At 44.7% G+C, this 18,880-nt stretch overlaps 1 protein-coding gene across 1 annotated transcript in view; it reads right to left on the bottom strand.

Annotated features, from left to right (window-relative positions):
* Positions 1-18,880, bottom strand: part of OLFML2B (olfactomedin like 2B) — a 208,348-nt gene that overhangs the window by 88,452 nt on the left and 101,016 nt on the right. The window contains exon 3 of the mRNA XM_088459049.1: positions 7,736-7,843. Coding sequence (XP_088315175.1) covers positions 7,736-7,843 — 108 coding nt within the window. The remainder of the gene's footprint in view (positions 1-7,735; positions 7,844-18,880) is intronic.

Genomic DNA, 18,880 nt, shown 5'->3' with positions numbered 1-18,880 from the left:
TTGTTTTTATTTTATTAAATTTGCAAAAATCGCAAAAAAACTTTTTATACTTTGTCATTATGGGGTATTGTGTGTAGAATTTTGAGGACAAAAATGAATTTATTCCGTTTTGGAATAAAGCTGTAACATAACAAAATGTAGAAAAAGTGAAGCGTTGTGAATACTTTCCGGATACACTGTATGTAGGTCTATTACTATAACAATGCAAAGCAAAGCAAAATGTAACGAAACATCATCCCTTTTGTAGCCCACCACCATCTCCTTAAACGCCTGACATTTCACAGGTGGACATGAGAAGTTCCCCCTCACAGCATTCCCCTGCACTCTCATCTGCTGTAGAAATGCTACAAAGTGGATATAGTTCTCATCAGTACTTGGAGGCTGGATCCCAGTAGTATAGAGATGGGAAGGAGGAGCTGCTTGCTGGGTGTAGTCCAGTGCTTCCTCAGGCACTGGAAATTATATATCCCCAGATCTCTGAGGAGCAGGGAAAGGGAAGCAATGTCAGATTCTAACAGTTTGGAACAGATTGATGCCAGTTGGAGAGATACTGAGAAGACGCATAGAAGTACAGGCAGAGAGAAGGGAGGATGAGCTATTGCTGGATTTGTAGTTTTTATAAAGCAGAGATGATGGAAGGAGAGAAGCAGCCAAGATCTCTGAACCTGACAGAAAGCTTCAGAATTGCTGGGAGAATGAAAATCAAAGTCAGAGAACTCCATTAAAGTGAGACTGAAGATGATTAAGAATGCTGTAAAGCCCTTAGAGAAAGCTGCCAGTTTTGTTGTAAAATCTTACATGGAAGACTGCCAAGTTACTAAAAAGGGCTGCTAGAATCCCAAAGGATCTTCCAGCTAGAATCCTGGATAGCTGGCCTGCTATGATCCAGATTTGTTCCTGCAATGCTGGTTTTGCAATCTTCCAGCTAGAATCCTAAGTAGCTGGCCTGCTACGATCCAGTTATGTTCCTGCATTGCTGGTCCTGCCATCTTCGAGCTTGGAATCCTGAGTAGCTGACCTGCTACAACTTGCTTTGTATCCTGTATTGCTGATCCTGCCATCATTCAGCTAGGGTCCTGCATAACTGCATTGGGACAAACTTGATCCCGGTCTCTGCGCTAGTACTGAGTGACCCAGTCAGGGGGCCACGACCTGCCTGTCAGACGCCGTGAAGTCCAAACTTCCTTGCGTGGGTGACTGGCGAAAACCGCCAGCAGGTTAGACTCCACGCCCCTGGTTTGGGTCTTTGCCAACACTCAGTGCTAGCTTACGAGTTCACAGCCTTCCCACACGTCGGGGACACCCGACGTATTAAACTGGCCTAGGTACCCTAAGGGGTTAAAGATTCCTTCAGGAGTTCATAACATTACCTTAAAAGAGGACAGCCACTTATGACCAATCTAGACCTTTGATCCATATGTGAACGACCCACCAGATTCAACAAGTGTGAATAACCCGCTATATACTAGATAACACCTTAAACAGGCCTAGTTGTCAGTATTGCAGCCCATCTGAGCTACAGGTCTGTTGGTAAACTGTCTTTTACCAAAGGGAATACTATCTTCTTCTGAGAGAGAGCTGTTGTAGTCACCTTCAATACTATAACACTATGGCCCTCATTCAGAGCCGTACGCTCTGAGCAGAGCGCACGCTCTGAATGAGGGCCGGGCTCCATTAAAATGGAGCGTCCTCCAGGACGCTCGTATAGCTGTGGGTCACCACCCACAGGCTATACGAGCGTGCATTTTGATGGCCGCGATGGTCGTGACCATCGCGACCATCGAAATTGCGAGCCGGAGCCTGCGGTTGAGGTTTTCAACCGCAAACTCCGGAGTGATTTTGGCTCTATCAGAGCCAAAATCACTCCCACTGACATCACTAGTGATGTCAGTGGGCCGACTTCTGACGGGAGGCGTTCCCGTGGGAACGCCCCCGTCAGGGAGGCACGCCCCCGGCACGCCTACCAAAGGGGGCGTGCTGTCAATCAACATTGACAGCACGCCCCCTTTGATCGGACACAACGAGCGAAGGACTTTCCTTCGCTCGTCGCGTCTGGCGCATGCGCACGACGGAGCTCCCTCCGTCGTGCGCATGCTCAGTCCATAACATCGACCCACTTGCGAGCGGACAGCCGCTCGCGAGTGGGTCTGAATCAGGCCCTATATGCGCTACCTCATCTCTTTTTCTACCTCAGAAATTGGGGTTATACCAATAATTTTATTGGTCAGGATCAGGATGTAGTGTTTTGTTCCATTTCATACATGTCTCCTGAAAGATACTTTATCCAGTTCAGGCTGTGTGCCTGTAGATAAGTGTCAATACTACCCAAGTGTGAGTGGATATATGCAAAGAGTGAGATATTTTAATATGGTACTGCTACCAGCCTCCCTGTGAAGTTTTCCCATTAGTTATCACAGTCATTGATAATTATATGCTATTGTGTTTATTGTTATTTTTAGTTTTTCTATTACCACCAATACTGTTGTTAATTCAATGTCACAACTGAATGCCATTACTGATTGTTATGTCATTGGTTATTGTTTAGCTAATCTTTTGCACTGAAATTGTACTGTTGTCTATTCACATGTTATTTACATTTCCTAGTCACAGTTATCTCAACCACTTTATCTTTATCAATGACCTACAGTAATTTTCCCTTATGTTTTATTCACTTATTTATTGGCCTTTCTGTTACCTGGCCATTTAACAAAAGTCCCAAGTGGCTATTTCCTTTTTACTTGATGTGTGTACAAGTCATCATGTACTGCGAGTCAGGGCCCATAGCAGTCCTTAGTGCGTCTCTCCCGCATCATATGAAGGCAGGTTAGACTAAACTAAAGCTGGGCACACACTAGACGATATGTTGTTCGTTCCCACAAATCAGAGCAACATAACGGGTACATCGTCCAGTGTATACCCATGATATACGCGCTCCCCGACATCGCCCGGCAGGCCTACTGCAGGACCAAAACGGGATGTTCCTAACGATGCCATGCTGAGGAATACAGCATGACATGTACCCCCACCCATTGGACCCGGCATCGTCAAGTGTGGACAGACTTGCACAGCCACTTGTGTGTGGTTCTGCATAGCCATCCATCTTTGAATCAGGCCCAGAGTACGGTGAGGTACCCAGTGGTGTAGGGGCTACAATATTAATTACATTTTGCTAAAAAAGAAAAAAATCTATATACCACATAAGACGCTGTTATCACACCTATTTCATTTTGTCCCTGCTCAGAAGTGGTCTGCGTGTCTTTCTTATACTGTACATGAAATGGAACTCTTCAGGAAAGAAGAGCATCTTCAATAATTCTCCAAGCAATGTAATAAAAAATATTTCACACACAAAAAAGTAACACATAATAGGAACAAAGTTCCCTCACCATCAGGATACAACTATAAATGAGGCTACTGGAGTAGTATTTTAGAAGTAAACAACCGGTGACTGTATGATGGAAGCGGTGCAGGATAGAAGCGATGAGCAACGCTATGGGTACAGTTATTGCAAGGTCTCACTGGGCTAGGTGGAACACGTCCTTGTTCCACTGCAGTGCCCTAACACAGTGACAAGATGGTGCTGCCTATGCACAGAAGTACAGACGGCGGTCACCTTAGTTAGGGAATTAAGCCTCCCGAAAGGAGCCAATATGGAGACTTCACTTTTTAATTCAATGAAAGGAGTGGTAAGATGGTAGGAGCTTGGACTTGATGTGAAATATGCGCCTCTCTAACAACTTTTCTACATTTGCTCCTGAGAGCAGACAGTATGTATGAACCCTGAAGTGTGCTAGGCAGACTATCTAGGTCACAGGTTCTCAAACTCGGTCCTCAGGACGACAAACAGTGCATGTTTTCCATGTCTCCTCACAGAGTCAGAAGTGAGATATTAGCTCCACCTGTAGATCTTTTAAAATGTACCAATGAGTAATGAATACACCTGTGCATCTGATGGGTGACCTGCAAATGCGAATTGTGTGGGGTACTAAGGATCGAGTTTGAGAACCACTGATCTAGGTGAACCTATGTTAAACCTGGGCTAACTATGTGGAGTTTTCCATTTTAAGAATTTCTCACATCAATGCAGCTCTCTGTGGACGATGGGCAGGGCTGGCCCGACCTATACGCCGGGTACACAGCCGCGTAGAGCACCAGACTGAAGAGGGCGCTGCGGCAGGTCCCGATGGGCATGCTCGTACAGAAACTGAAGGGGATCTAGTTCTTCCCCAGAGCCTGCTCGCTTCCTCCTGCTTCTTCCTGATTATGACTATGAGCACACATGACATCACGTCGCACACCTTAGAGATGTGAAGAGGAGCAGCTGGGGCAGCCATCCCAGTGTAGATGCAGGCTGCAGCCCTTTCCTGTAAGCTATGTGTCGCATGAGCAGAGAAAGCAGCAGAGGCTCAGGTAAGTGCTGCTTCTGCAGCAGAAAAAACAGGGATGTGGGGGGGAGGCATGTAATAACAGTGGGTGCAGGGTGTACCCAAGCTGGGGGGCATCCACTTTCAGTAGTCCCAGCACGTAACAGGAGCCGCCGGGGCAGATGACAGTTTAGCAGCTGCCTGTTGGCTCCCTGCAGTGTAATCCTATCTCTCCCTGTCTGTGAGAGATCAGGCTGAGAACAAGGGAGAGTCTTCAAACTATTTGCCACTTTACAAATGTGAGGGTAGAAAGTGCCCCAGTAGGCCTCAGGTCCTCTGCACTCATAGATACTGCCCGGGTGGGAGCGGCGTCGCGAGCATGACCAGCAGCAGGAGCAGGAGCAGAGATTCAGGTAAGTATATTTTTATATATATATATATATATATATATATATATTTTAACCTATCTGCACAACGGGGGAGGGGGGTGGCTACTACTGGGGGGACCTCTACTGGGGGAGGGGTGGCTACTACTGGGGGCGCCATTGGGAGGACCTCTACTGGGGGGGGCTACTCTACTGGGGACTACTACTTGGGGGGGAACTACCACTGGGGGCATTATAAAAGGGGCCTACTACTAGAGGCACTGCACTCGTGGGACCACTACTGGGGGCAATAATAGGAAGGGCCACTACAGGGGGCACTGGATAGGGGGGATCACTACAGGGTGCCTGCATAAGGGGAACACTACTGGGAAAACTGCATGGGGGGGACTACTGCTGGGGGCACTATATAAATGGCACTGCATAGAGGGGGGACTGCTACTGGGGGCACCATATAAAGGGCACTGCATAAGGGGATACCGCTACTGGGTGCACTGCATTGTGGGGACTGCTATTGGGGACACTGCATAAGGGGGAACACTACGTGGGGCACTGCATTTGGGGGGGCCACTACTGGGGGTACTGAGTAAGGGGAACTAATTGGGGGCTGTATAAGGGGGACCACTACTGGGGATACTGTATAAGGGGCACTGCTATGGGCCTGCATAAGAGGGACCACAACTGCATACTGGGGGTACTGTATAATGGGTACTATTGGGGTTAAGGTGCATATGGATAGGAATGTTCAGCATGAAAATAAAGGGGTGTGTCATGTAGACACGTCCCATTTTTAAGTGACCATGCCCATTTTCATCTTGGGTTGTTGGGGGGGTGGGGGTGGGCTCCCTTTTCAAATTTGCCCTGGGCTCCAAATACCGTAGTTACGCCACTGCTTACTGCACACATATACATATTACACAGTAATTATTTATACGTTTGTGTAGATACAGTCAGGTCCATAAATATTGGGACATTGACAGAATTTTCATATTTTGGCCTCTATTCACCACCACAATGGCTTTGAAATTAAACAAACAAGATGTGCTTTAACTGCAGACTTTCAGATTTAATTTGCGGGTAATTACATCCAAATCGGGTAAACGGTGTAGGAATTACAACAGTTTAAATATGTGCCTCCCACTTTTTAAGGGGCCAAAAGTAATGGGACTATCAACTCAAAAGCTATTTCATGGACAGGTGTGGGCTATTCCCTCGTTATTTCATTATCAATTAAGCAGGTAAAAGGTCTGGACTTGATTCTAGGTGTGACATTTGCATTTGGAATCAGTTGCTGTCGACTCTCAATATGAGATCCAAAGAGCTGTCACTGTCAGTGAAGCAAGCCATCATTAGGCTGAAAAATCAAAACAAACCCATCAGAGATATAGCAAAAACATTAGGTGTGGCCAAATCAACTGTTTGGAACATTCTTAAAAAGAAAGAACGCACCGGAGAGCTCAGCAACACCAAAAGACTCGGAAAACCATGGAAAACAACTGTGGTGGATGACAGAATAATTATTTCCCTGGTGAAGAAAAACCCCTTCACAACAGTTGGCCAAATCAAGAACACTCTCCACGAGGAAGGTTTATATGTGTCAAAGTCAACAATCAAGAGAAGACTTCACAAAAGTGAATATAGAGGGTTCACCACAAGATGTAAACCATTGGTGAGCCACAAAAACAGAAAGACCAGATTAGAGTTTGCCAAACAACATCTAAAAAAGCCATTACAGTTCTGGATCAACATCCTATGGACAAAGATCAACTTGTACCACACTGATGGGAAAAGTAGAGTATGGAGAAGGAAAGGAATTGCTCTTGATCCAAAACATACCACCTCATCAGTGAAGCATGGTAGTGTCACGGCGTGGGCATGTATGGCTGCCAATGGAACTGGTTCCCTTGTATTTATTGATGATGTGACTGCTGACAAAAGCAGCAGAATGAATTCTGAAGTGTTTTGGGCAATATTATATGCTCATATTCAGTCAATTGCTTCAGAACTCATTGGACGGTGCTTCACAGTGCAGATGGTCAATGACCCGAAGCATACTGCAAAAGCAACCAAAGAGTTTTTTAAGACTAAAAAGTGGAATGTTATGCAATGGCCAAGTCAGTTCCCTGACCTGAATCCAACTGAGCATGCATTTCACTTGATGAAGAAAAAACTGAAGGGAAAATGCCCCAAGAACAAGCAGGATCTGAAGACATTTGCAGTAGAGGCCTGGCAGAGCATCACCAGGGATGAAACCCAGCGTCTGGTGATGTCTATGCATTCCAGACTTCAGGCTGTAATTGCCTGCAAAGGATTTGCAACAAAGTATTAAAAAGTGAAAGTTAGATTTAGGATTGTTTAGTTTGTCCCATTACTTATGGCCCCTTAAAAAGTGGGAGGCACATATAGAAACCATTGTAATTCCTACACCGTTCACCTGATTTGGATGTAATTACCCTCAAATTAAATCTGAAAGTCTGCAGTCAAAGCACATCTTGTTTGTTTCATTTCAAAGCCATTGTGGTGGTGAATAGAGGCCAAAATATGAAAATTCTGTCAATGTCCCAATATTTATGGACCTGACTGTATGTAGTTACATAATTGTATACATAGCATGCTTTAGGTATGTGTACGGCTTTTCCCATGAGACCACGTCCCCCCATAATGTTTTTCGTTTTGCGTGCATTCGGCGCGAACAACAGTCCCCCTAGGGGCACCCCAAAAAAAATTTGCTTACCTAAAAAATTGGGCTTGGGCTGGCCCTGACGATGGCACATGTTCTCATTAGGAAAAGATGTACCACATGTACTTACAGCTCCCAGTATATTATACATTTATAACATAACAAGTTTGTAGTCTTAAAAAATAAGCAAAGTTATGCAAAGTTTTGCAAAAAAAGTTTAAATTATGATAAGGAATGCAGTTAATCAGACAATGTTTTCAAGTACACACAATTAAATAATGTGTAGCTATTAACCAGCAGAGCCTTACCTCTTCAAGCTTCTCAACCCGGCCAACAATTTTTGTAGTAACAGTATGCAGCTTCAGAAGATCTAATCCATAGAAGGCACCTTCCAACATTTCTATAATGGTTGATAGCTGTAGGCCAAAGAACATACAGTAATATTACAATCCAATCTCACATGACATATCTACTTATCTAGATATTCCACCAATCATCCATACCAGTATCTCAACATACTAATCCGTATGTTCATTTATAGACTTCCAGGATTGCATGTTTCTGTAAACCTGAGACAAAGAAATCTGCAAATGTATGACATTCATTATGAATTTAGTGTATATTAAATTGAATAAATACATTACGTTAGTCATAAAAAGGAATCTCACATTTTTGCATTTATATCTCAAACTAAATTATTATAAACTCTGTGTTGTTTTCCTATTTGTTTCTTTTTAAAATAAATAGCTTATCTGCAACATTAAAAGAGTCCATACACAAGGAGGTCTGGCTATTCAACCCGAACAAATGCATCTGGATCTATACCCAATTTGGTCACGTGCATTTATCTAAGTCAGAGACATATCTGGTAGGTGGCACTGTGATGGGTGATATACAGATGTGCACAGCTAGTTTGTTGCTCATAGTGCGCCATTCAGGCCTCCTGTGTCGCGCCATGGAACGTTACGTGATGGCTGTACTGTGGCGTTCCGTGGTATTCTACAACAAAAGATAAGCCATGGCATGTAATACACTGCTTAACCTCTAGGTGGCGAGTGCTCCTCTGATAAAATTTGTACTGCGGTGGGATGTTGAGAGAAATGCTTTCAGTTCAGTAGAGTTCTTTAAAATAACTGAACTTCAGTTGCTCTGTCATTATGTAATGCTTAGTGTGTGTCTTCTGGTCAATGAAAGATACTGTACGACTGCTTTATTGGGACTCTGTACAGTAATATGCATCTACTGTAGGGTCACTTTCAGGGACAGGGACTTTACAGCCCAGTAATAGAGATGAGTCCACATACATCTATCCTCCATGCGCTACAAGTTGCTCCACACATAGTGCAGGAGTGCTGTATGACTTGGCAGCGCGGAGCGTCTTTTATGCATCTTTTTACCTAAAATGTGTCTTATTAGCACAAGCAGCTTCTGCTGATTAAAATGATATGCAGCCAGTACGGGTGGATCTGCAAGCAAATCACTACATTAAAATGTTACAGTTGCTATTAGTGTAATGTAACGTTTCACATGCAGATACACCCACATTGGCTCACAGAACATAGGCATGCTGCATATAATTTTAGTCAGCAGAAGCTGCTTGTGCTATCAATTCGATCCGCTGTATGACTCAGATGCATTTGAAGGTAAAAAGTTGCATAAAACACGCTCGCGCTACCGAGTCACGCCATGGCATGGAGCAACTAGATGGCCTGTTTAACGTGCAAGGAGGCTGGATGTATGAGGACCCTCCTGTATATGTATTTGTATAATTAACAGAATTCACACACACCATCAAGTGATTTATTTTTAATTTAGTAGTAGAAAAATAAAAACCTTCCCTTCCATGATTCAAACCCCAGACCTCCAAAGTGCAAGGTACACCTTAACCACTAGCCCACACACTCTAACCATGTTGAGAGCTCCACCGGTCATGTACGTGATGTGAAGTGTGCAAATTAAAGCAGACAAAGTGTGCAAATCAAAGCAGGCAATGTGTACAATGTCAATAGCGGGCTCAGCATGCGGCAGCATTGAATAGAAACGAATGATGGTGGGGGTGGTGGAGAAGCTAAATGGAGTTGAATAGTAATTGTGTGATAGTGGGGGAGGTGGTGAAGGAACTTGGGTGGCCATACACAGAGAGGAAGGGAGAAGGGAAGTGCAAAGTAGTATATTTTAAAAGTATTGAACCTGACATGATCTCTCTTTATGAAAAACTTGCCCCCTGTTATGTGTACAATACAATGTCTACTGTATAGCAGATATGCTAAGTGGTGGGATGTCGAGAGAAATGTTTTGAGTCTAAGGTCACAGGAGTGCTGTGTGTCTCGGTTGTGCCAAGTGTCTTTTATGCATCTTTTTACCCTAAGTTGCATCTTATTAGTACAAGCAGCTTCTGCTGATTAAAATGATATGCAGCATGCCTATGTTCTGTGAGCCACTACGGGTGTATCTGCAAGCAAATCACTACGTTAAAGTGTTACAGTCGCTGTTAGTGTAACGTAGCGTTTCACGTGCAGATACACCTGAACTGGCTCACAGAATATAGGCATGCTGCATATCATTTTAATCAGCAAAAGCTGCTTGTGCTATCAATTGGCATCGCTGTGTGATTCAGATGCATTTTTTTTAACAGTACAGGACTCACACACATACTGTACTGTTATTATTTAATACTTTATTACACATTCTTCTACAGTCCTGATTCCATGTCCAAAATGCTATGCTATAGTGTACCGAATCACAGCTTCTGTCAGTCAATCATCGGGCGGTGATACAGAAAATGCAATTGGAACTCTGGGCCTGATTCAGAGCCAGACGCTATTTGCACTCGCTCGTTCAGAAAAAGGGGCCGGATATTTAAATAGAGCGCTCGCTCTTTGCGGTCTGTTGACGCCTCTATGTCTGAGCGAGCAAACGAAATATGCGCTCGCTATTTTGTAAAAACACCCCCTGGCCATTCGCATCATACGTCATCTCTGCTATTTATTAGATTAATCGAGTACATCGAAAGGCGTCTGAACTGCTCGCAGTGCTTGTGGTAGGATTTTCCTACCGCAATCATGCGAACAGTTCAGGCTAAGAGCCAACCAAGTGACGTGGCCGATGACGCTGCTTTGTTAATTATGCACACCCTTAAAACGCCCGTTTTGACCGTTTGGCACACCTGCGTTCAGATCTCCACTCCCCGTTTTCAAGCACCTTCCCCTGTTACCACCCACAAATGCCTCATCCTGTCACTCAAATTAGCAGGCACTCGCTATTTTGCGAACACATGATTTCCGACCGCACTGACTGGTTGGCGCATGCGCATTACGACCCATATGCATGCGCAGATGTGCGAACATCGCTCGGAGCGAATGAGCAGCCGCTTACGAGCGGCTCTGAATCAGGCCCTCTGATGCATGTGCTGTGTAGTTTAGGAAAAGTGACACCTGGTGGACAAAAAGATGTATTACACGATATTACTTTTTTCCAGTGCTAAGCTACGTTTCATTAAGAAACATTCTGTGTGGTGCGACTCAAGGCTACTGTGTGGCGTGAGATGCATGGCGCGCTACATGGCTGTATGGAGCAATAAACTAGCTGGGCACATCTGTATGAATCCAGAGGCACAACAAGAGTGGTTGGATTAAGACACACGTCACGCCAGCTCATCTATGTTAGACTCTCATAATGGGTGATAGTGGTCACAAGATTCTTAACTATTGACTTTTCGTAGATGACTATTTCTCTGCTTGGCAGTGCCTCAGCCCAAGCCTTCTCCTTCCAGTGAAAGGGGGGTCCACCAGGGGCCAGCTCGAGTTTACCCCTATGCAGGGCCAGATTAATAATGGGGCTGATGGAGCTACAGCTCCAGGCCCACCATCAGAATAGGCCCACAGAAGCAGCTGTGTGTGCTGCTGTAGTCAGGATTTTTTTTCCTTCTATAGTAGCCTGCCAGTGGTCGTTCGAGGCCCCGCCCCCCGGCCACGCAAACCCGGCCGGTGGTTCAAAAGCATAAATATTATGGCGGGAAATGGAGGGCTTTACCAGTTCTCCCAGCGCTGCTAATACACAGTGACCCAGCGGCATGGTCCCCTTCGCATCATGTGACATCACTCCGTGTAATGTCACATAAGTGCCGCCCGGCGCCCGCCACCACCGCACCCTGAAGTAATCTGACGGCCGGCCCGACTTTGTCCTCCTCCTCTAGCACAGGCAGGCTCAGCACTGCAGCTCCGTGAAGGCGGCCTGGCAGCAGCAGTCCTGAGGTAAGGTACTTGTAAGTACTGCTGGCCAGGCTGCTGCTTTATATTAGTACAAATTGTACATGATGCAGGGCAGGCTGGGTTAAATATATATTTTGAGTATGCTTATACAAATTTGTAATATATATATTTATATATTTTTTTAGAACGGCCTCCTGGCCGCTCGCATAGCTGTGGGTGACCACCCACAGCTATAGCGAGCGGCCATGATGATGGTCGCGATGGTCAAGACCATCGGGCTTGCGACGAGACCCTTGTGGTAGGGTCTCGTTGCCGCAAGCCCCAGAGAGCTTTCGGCTCTAACAGAGCCAAAAGCTCTCCCACTGAGATCACTTGTGATGTCTGTGGGGCCGGCCCCAGACGGTAGGTGTTCCCATGGGAACGCCTCCATCTGGGCAGCCACGCCTCCGGCCCGCCCACCAAAGGGGGCGTGCTGTCACTCAACATCGACAGCACACCCCCTTTGGTACGAGACCCGGAGCGACGGAGTGCCCGTCGCTATCCGGGTCTCGCGCATGCGCACGACGGAGCCGGCTCCGTCGTGCGCATGCGCACTGGCCTACCATCGACCCAGTTGCGAGTGCACAGCGCTTGCGATCGGGTCTGAATCAGGCCCTGTGTGTATATGTGTATATATATATATATATATATATATATACTGTGTGTGTATCTATATATATATATATATATATATAATACTGTGTATATATATATATATATATTTATACACTGTGTGTGTGCATATATATATACTTGAACAGGGCCGTAACTAGGGGGGCTGGAGGTGTGGGTGTGCCGCTTCCCCCAGCGCCAGTGTTCTCCAGCTTGGCGCCGCAGGGAGGCTCTAAGCCAGACGCCCGCTGAGATGTTATTACCAGCGGGTGCCCGGCTCCTTCCCTGCAGCGCCGCGGTAGCCGGAGGCTGGAGCTCTCCCCTGAACTCCAGCTTCCGGCTCTCCCCACGGCCTGGGCACTATAGGAGAGACGTCATGATGTCTTTCCCATAGTTCCGAGGAGCAGCCAGGAGGACCGGGCGGCGGCGGACACAGGAGCGGGGTTTAAGATAAGTATTGTTTTTTGGTTTTTTTTGGAGGCGGCACTACAGGGGCATTACTAGGGGGTATTACCATATGGGCACTACAGGGGCATTACTAGGGGGCATTACTATATGGGCACTACAGGGGCATTACTAGGGGGCATTACTATATGGGCACTACAGGGGCATTACTAGTGGGCACTACAGGGACATTACTAGGGGACATTACTACATTACTATATGGGCATTACCATATGGGTACTACAGGGGCATTACATTATGGGCACTACAGGGGCATTATTATGGGGGCATTACTACAGGGGCATTACTATATGGGCACTACTAGAGGGGCATTACCTCAGGGGGCATTACTATAGGTGCACTGCTGAAGGGGACATTACTATAGGGGCACTGCTGCATGGGGAATTACGTAGGGGCGCCAAATTCCTGTCTTGCCACGGGTGACAAAAACCCTAGTTTCGGCCCTGACTTGAAGTAGTCAGAACTCACATATAATTATACTGCAACACTCTGTGGTGCTTCAAGAGTTTGGGAGTCACAAATCCACCATGTATCCAAATCTTTATACAATCACAAAGGAGCACACTCCTTTAATAATGAAAAATCTTCGTTTAGGGGTCTATGTACTAATAATCGTGGACCAGCCGCGATTATTATGTAACTAACTCGCAGGGGATATTTTCATTTTGAATAAAAATATCCTGGCTATGTAGTGTTCACTCTAGCTCCAGCGGCAGGCAGGGCATCGGAGCCAGAGACTGCACCTTTGTGCGTGCGCCTAAAAAGGGGGAGTGGACATTGAAAAGGGGGCGTGTCTATAAGACACGTCCCCGTTTCATCACTCTTGGGGGTGTGCCCGGCACTTACGGATACACTGGGCAGACCCCAAGCACTGCAGACAGGGAGAATAGGTGCCGGCGTCTCTTCTGCGCCGGTGACCGGGTCACTACACATTTCTCCACCTGCGGGACACTGCGACCCGCGGGTGAAGATGGCAAGGTGTTTTTTGCCCTCCAGAAGGAGGGAAGGGCGCCGCGCCCCGCTAAAACAGCCTAGCGGGAATGCTAGGCTATGTACTACGGGGAACCCTGGCATTTAGGAGAAGTCTTTCACAGAGGTGAAAGACTTCCTCGGGGGAGGCTGACGCTGCACATGCGCACAGCTTCCGGAACTGGCTGGGGGCTTCATGGGAGAGATCGAAAGATCTCTCTCCTGCACCTGGAGCCCCCATAGGCTTACAGTAGTTTTCACTTTATCTGAAGATGGTGTAAACTACTGTGGCCAAACTCAGCAAAGATTAACTTTTTGGAGTTTAGTACATAGGGGTCAGATCATAGTCCCCATTGATAATAATGGGGACTGCGTTCTGCAGCGCTAATTAGTACTTTGCGGAGATTTCTGTGAAATAGGAGCAATACTTAAAATATTTTTATATGTCAAACAGCTTGCTACGTAAGCCCCTTAATCTTGTATCGTTACCACCCAAACATGAAGTATCCACAATGCATATTAACAGCATTAATGCCAAACAAGTACACTTCATCTTGTTTATGCTGTTCTGACTGTCTTGAGAATGGTCATAGGAAATGTCAACTGGTAAACTATGAAGTTGAATTGAATAAGGCATTCTGGCTGTTAATATTCACTGTGAATACTTCATGTTTGGGTGGTAACGATTGAAGAGTAAAAGAAGATTTTTCACTATTAAAGGAGAGTGCTCATTTGTGATTGTAAATATATATAGAGAGCATGTTTGATTTTTGGATGTCTGAAACAATGGCAAATGCGCAATATTTGAATGAGATAGGAAGCGGCAGGTGCAAGATTAAAATTTTTGCATACAAACAAAACTACCAAGCTAAATACCCTCACTGGGCCAACAGTGGTACAGCAGGATCCCAATCACATTCTTTGTTTACAGCTTACTTGTAGTCTCCCCGGGAGACTTAGGGTTAGGCTGCGGGGAAGGGGGGGTTAGGTTTAGGCACTTGGGGGGGATGGTTAGGCACCCCTAAGGGAGGGTTAGGGTTAGGCACCCCTAAGAGAGGGTTAGGGGGTGGGGGGGTTAGGTTAGCGATACTTACCTTAGTGAGTGATCAGGATTTTCATCCCTGCCAGGCTGCCGCTATCAGGATTAGAACCACCAGCCATGCAGCTGGCGGTAAATCATAACGATTCCATGTGGAGATGAAGTGCAGTGATATTGTGATGGTAAGGAGTGATGGGAGGTAGTTCAGTGCTATAGTACGGGGAAGTGTTGGGAGTTAGTTAGCGCTGATTATATCTCCTGCGGTGACACACAATAGGCCCTTCCTAAATTTCAGCTCCAGGCCCATGTGGACCTTAATCTGGCACTGCCCCTATGGCTTATAGTGCAAGTACAGTAGTCCCCGCCCAATAAGTTAACACATAAATATGGAGGGTAGAAAATAAGTAACTCCCTAAAGGTGTTGGTAACTTTATTAAAAGGGATAATGTAAGAATGTTTTGAATGGGACAGCAAAGTTGCAATACATTAAGACTGGTATTACATTAAAGCAAACAATGCTATCAATTTGCAATAAACTCTCTGATTCCGAACTGTAAAAAACTCTCCCTGATAAAATGTATCTTTTATATAAATACTATACATTGTGGACAATTTTGTGTCTCCACATGAGACTTTGAAGTGCTGGGACACATGCAATGTTGAAAAGCTTTAAAGATTTTCAGTTTGGTACACACATTGGCATATTATCATCATTTCCACTTATTATTGAAATTTATGGTTTAATATCTCAATGTACTCTGATATTAAAGCATATGAAAAATAAACAATTGGACATAAAATAAATCATTTAACAAAATTTAGGGGTGGATTTAGAGCTCACGCTAGCCTAGACTCTATTTTTGGGCGCAGGCTCCACCCCCTTCCCCTGAATTCTGGTGAGACGTCACCCCTCCAGAAAAGTTTTTTTGCCTTATGTGGGCTCTATACTCTTGTCGATATTGACCACATTCATCATGTCGACATTGATGAAATGTCAACAAAACATCCCAAGTGGTCTAGGGGTGACTCACCTGGTACGGTGGGTCCAGTGGATCCAGCGATGCTTCCGATTGTGAGTATATCGCTAAACCTTATCCTCCCCTTTTCAGAGCTTGGTGCATTTCATAATATAGCAGCCTCAATAGAAACTTAGGGGGACTGCTTTTCAGAAAGAAAACAGAGGGATAGCAGCAGGTTGTTTTGGGGGGATTTCCCGCAAAAGTCTTTTTGGGGAATTGATACTTGTCATACATATTTTTTTCCTAATAAACTTATACAATTACAAATCCTTCCTTCTTATTAATATTAATATACAAACACCAATCAGAGGGATGCTGAGGGCGCCCTGATAAACTGTTTATTTTTTACCTTGAGACGTGAAATTACAATGACAATAAGTGCTAGGAATTATTTGCCACAGTTGGAGGATGAACATAATTATAAATTTGTGCTCCCAGATGAATGTTGCTATGAAAAGGGATGATGAGGATAAACATAACATTTACTCTCGCCCCATACTCAAAGATGGTCAGACGAATATGAACAAGTCACAAGTAGTAAGCCTATGGCCTGAGAAGGATTTATTTATTTACATAGTGGAGGCTTTTGTAAGTCGCTACTTCTCATCGGGTTGAAGCTAAAAATTTAAAGCAACACTAACATTCAGTTTCACATCATATTAATGACATTATACAAAACAGAAGAAATGCTTTTGCGAGTGTTAATGAAATACAAAAAGAAGAAAAAAGTAGGTTTGATGCATTCTCACCTTCATCCAAGTAGTTAGAATAGTTAGAAAACAGATCATTTCAATTTGTCAGTCATGCACAATGCAAATTGCAAAGCATTCTGTGTTTTCAGATTATGGTGTTATAGTATCTTAAAATCAAATTACATTTACACTTAATTTAAGAAACTGCTTGAAAAGTTGTTGCACTAAGTGGTGATGATAAGGAGGAAACTGTCAAACAACATGATGCAGCTGTCTCTCAGGAGACAGATGATGGGCTTGTCAAACATTCCTGCAGCAACAACTGCATTTAACACTCCATCATCCCAAAGAAAAACATACTGTAAAGGAAGGTGTCATTTATCACAGGCTAAGGGGAACCAATAAAACAATACCACACAGTGCTGCCATGCCTATACAAACAAGCAAGGCCTAAAATCAAGAAATGAACTAAAAAGCACTGTTGGCAATGAATGAGAACTGAGATGAAATATACCAGGCTATTAATATTTTTTAAAGTTGTGTCTGCTTACATTGCAATGTAAAATATCACCACAATTTTTACTTTAAACACCTTTCCTACCTTTCACTTGCTGTGTTTTGCTGTCAGCTATTGTCACAAAGATGGAAGAGGTAGGAAAATCAGAGCTGAATGCCTCAAATTGGACTTAATCTAAGGTTTCACAAACTGCAATCTGAATTCTGAAATATATCCCATACATCAGCAATCAAATGCGTTTTGCAGATGGTTGTCTAAAATAAATCTGCAATGTATGGGGTTAAAAAAAAAAAGTTACTGGAGTTGGTGAATCAGGTTGTACAACATGTTGGATTTCACAGACCAATCTGGGCTGTAGACTGCTGCGGGTAAATTTACTAAGAATCGAGTCTGGTCGAGTTTATTTTTTTTAATCTCGATTTTCATAGCCGAATCTCGGGTGATTTTCCCGTTTTTCATCTCGCAAATTTACTAAGAAGTGAGTTTAGCTGATAATGAGGTGGCCGATGGTGAATCAGATCGAGATATTTCCCCCCAGTTGCAAGTGTATATTAAGTAACTTACCCGAGATTGCAATGTTTCCCCTTGCAAATATCTCCCGAGCTAGCAGCCTGCACATATAAGAGAGATATGTGTTGGCTGCTTGTGTGTTAAGACCTGTTAAAAACAGGTTAAATGTTTAAAAATGACATAGGGTCCCCCCCTAAAGCTTTAGTAGCCACAGGTTACTAAAGTTTATTCTGCGTCTCCCACCATTCACTCTCAGCCAATGAATGCTCAGATACAGCTCTATAAAGGTAGAAGCCGCATCTGAGCGTTTCATTTGGGAGATATCAACCATCCTGGTTGGTATCTGTTGTGTGGATCGTGATTTCCGTTTTTTTGACCTTGGATGCCTACTTTGGACAAGGGGACCACTCCTGGTAATGTAGGTAAGTATGTTTGTGTGTGTGTATGTTTTTTAAGACATTTCATTACAGGTGAATTACAGGTACCAGCGGGCCCTTAATGTTCCACATGCTAGTACTTGTGGTTCTCCAAGTACCAACATGTGGGGGAGGCTTGCTGGGACCTGCAGTTCGACTGTAAAGATAATGTTGATACTTCTATTTTTTACACACTACATACACTATCAACCCATCACCCACTGCCCAGGGGTGGCGGGGATAGCCACAGGCTATCAGCCTAGGCCAGGGGTGCCCTGGAGAGGGGGACCCCTTTATTGGGGGGTCCCCAACTCCCCAGGGATCCCTGGCCTGGGCTAACTAGCGGTCAGGACTGATGCTGCGGCTGGGGGGTCTGATGAAAGGGCTCCCCTGGCTGTCGCTTCAGCCCCCAGCTAGAAAGGGTCCGGTGCTGGTTTTAATTATAGGGGGATGCCTACGCAATTTTTTCCCCCCTATAATTAAAACCAGGACTGGCCCTGCAGCCTGGTGCTGGTACCTAAATTACGGTGGAACCCTACTCGTTTTGTTCCCCATAATTTTAGGTACCAAGACTGGCTGGCAAGTCCAGGGCTAGTTAGGCTTTTGGGGGGGGACCCTATGTAATTTTTTTTTTACTAAATATACCCTATTTAATCTATTTACAGGCAGAAACATACACAAATCACAATGATTTGTGTATGTTTCCAAACTCGCAGCTCTGGAGGTGAGTGTTTAAAACTTCAATTTGGCAGAGAGTTTGCAGGCATCTCACCTGAGATTGTCATCTCGATTCTTGGTAATTTTGTGAGCTATATCTTTTAGGTGAAAAGTGCTTACGAGTTTGCCCAATGGTGATAAGATTCGAGTTTGCTATCTCACCCGAGTTTTACGAGTGAGAAGAGAGAAATCTCCCTCTAACTCACCTGACTTTGCCTTTAGTAAATTTGCAAGTTGAAAATCATGC

Source organism: Taudactylus pleione, unplaced genomic scaffold (genome assembly GCF_031769625.1).
Source record: "Taudactylus pleione unplaced genomic scaffold, aTauple2 ptg000889l, whole genome shotgun sequence".
NCBI lineage: Eukaryota > Metazoa > Chordata > Amphibia > Anura > Myobatrachidae > Taudactylus > Taudactylus pleione.
This window is presented reverse-complemented; position numbering and strand designations above follow the sequence as displayed.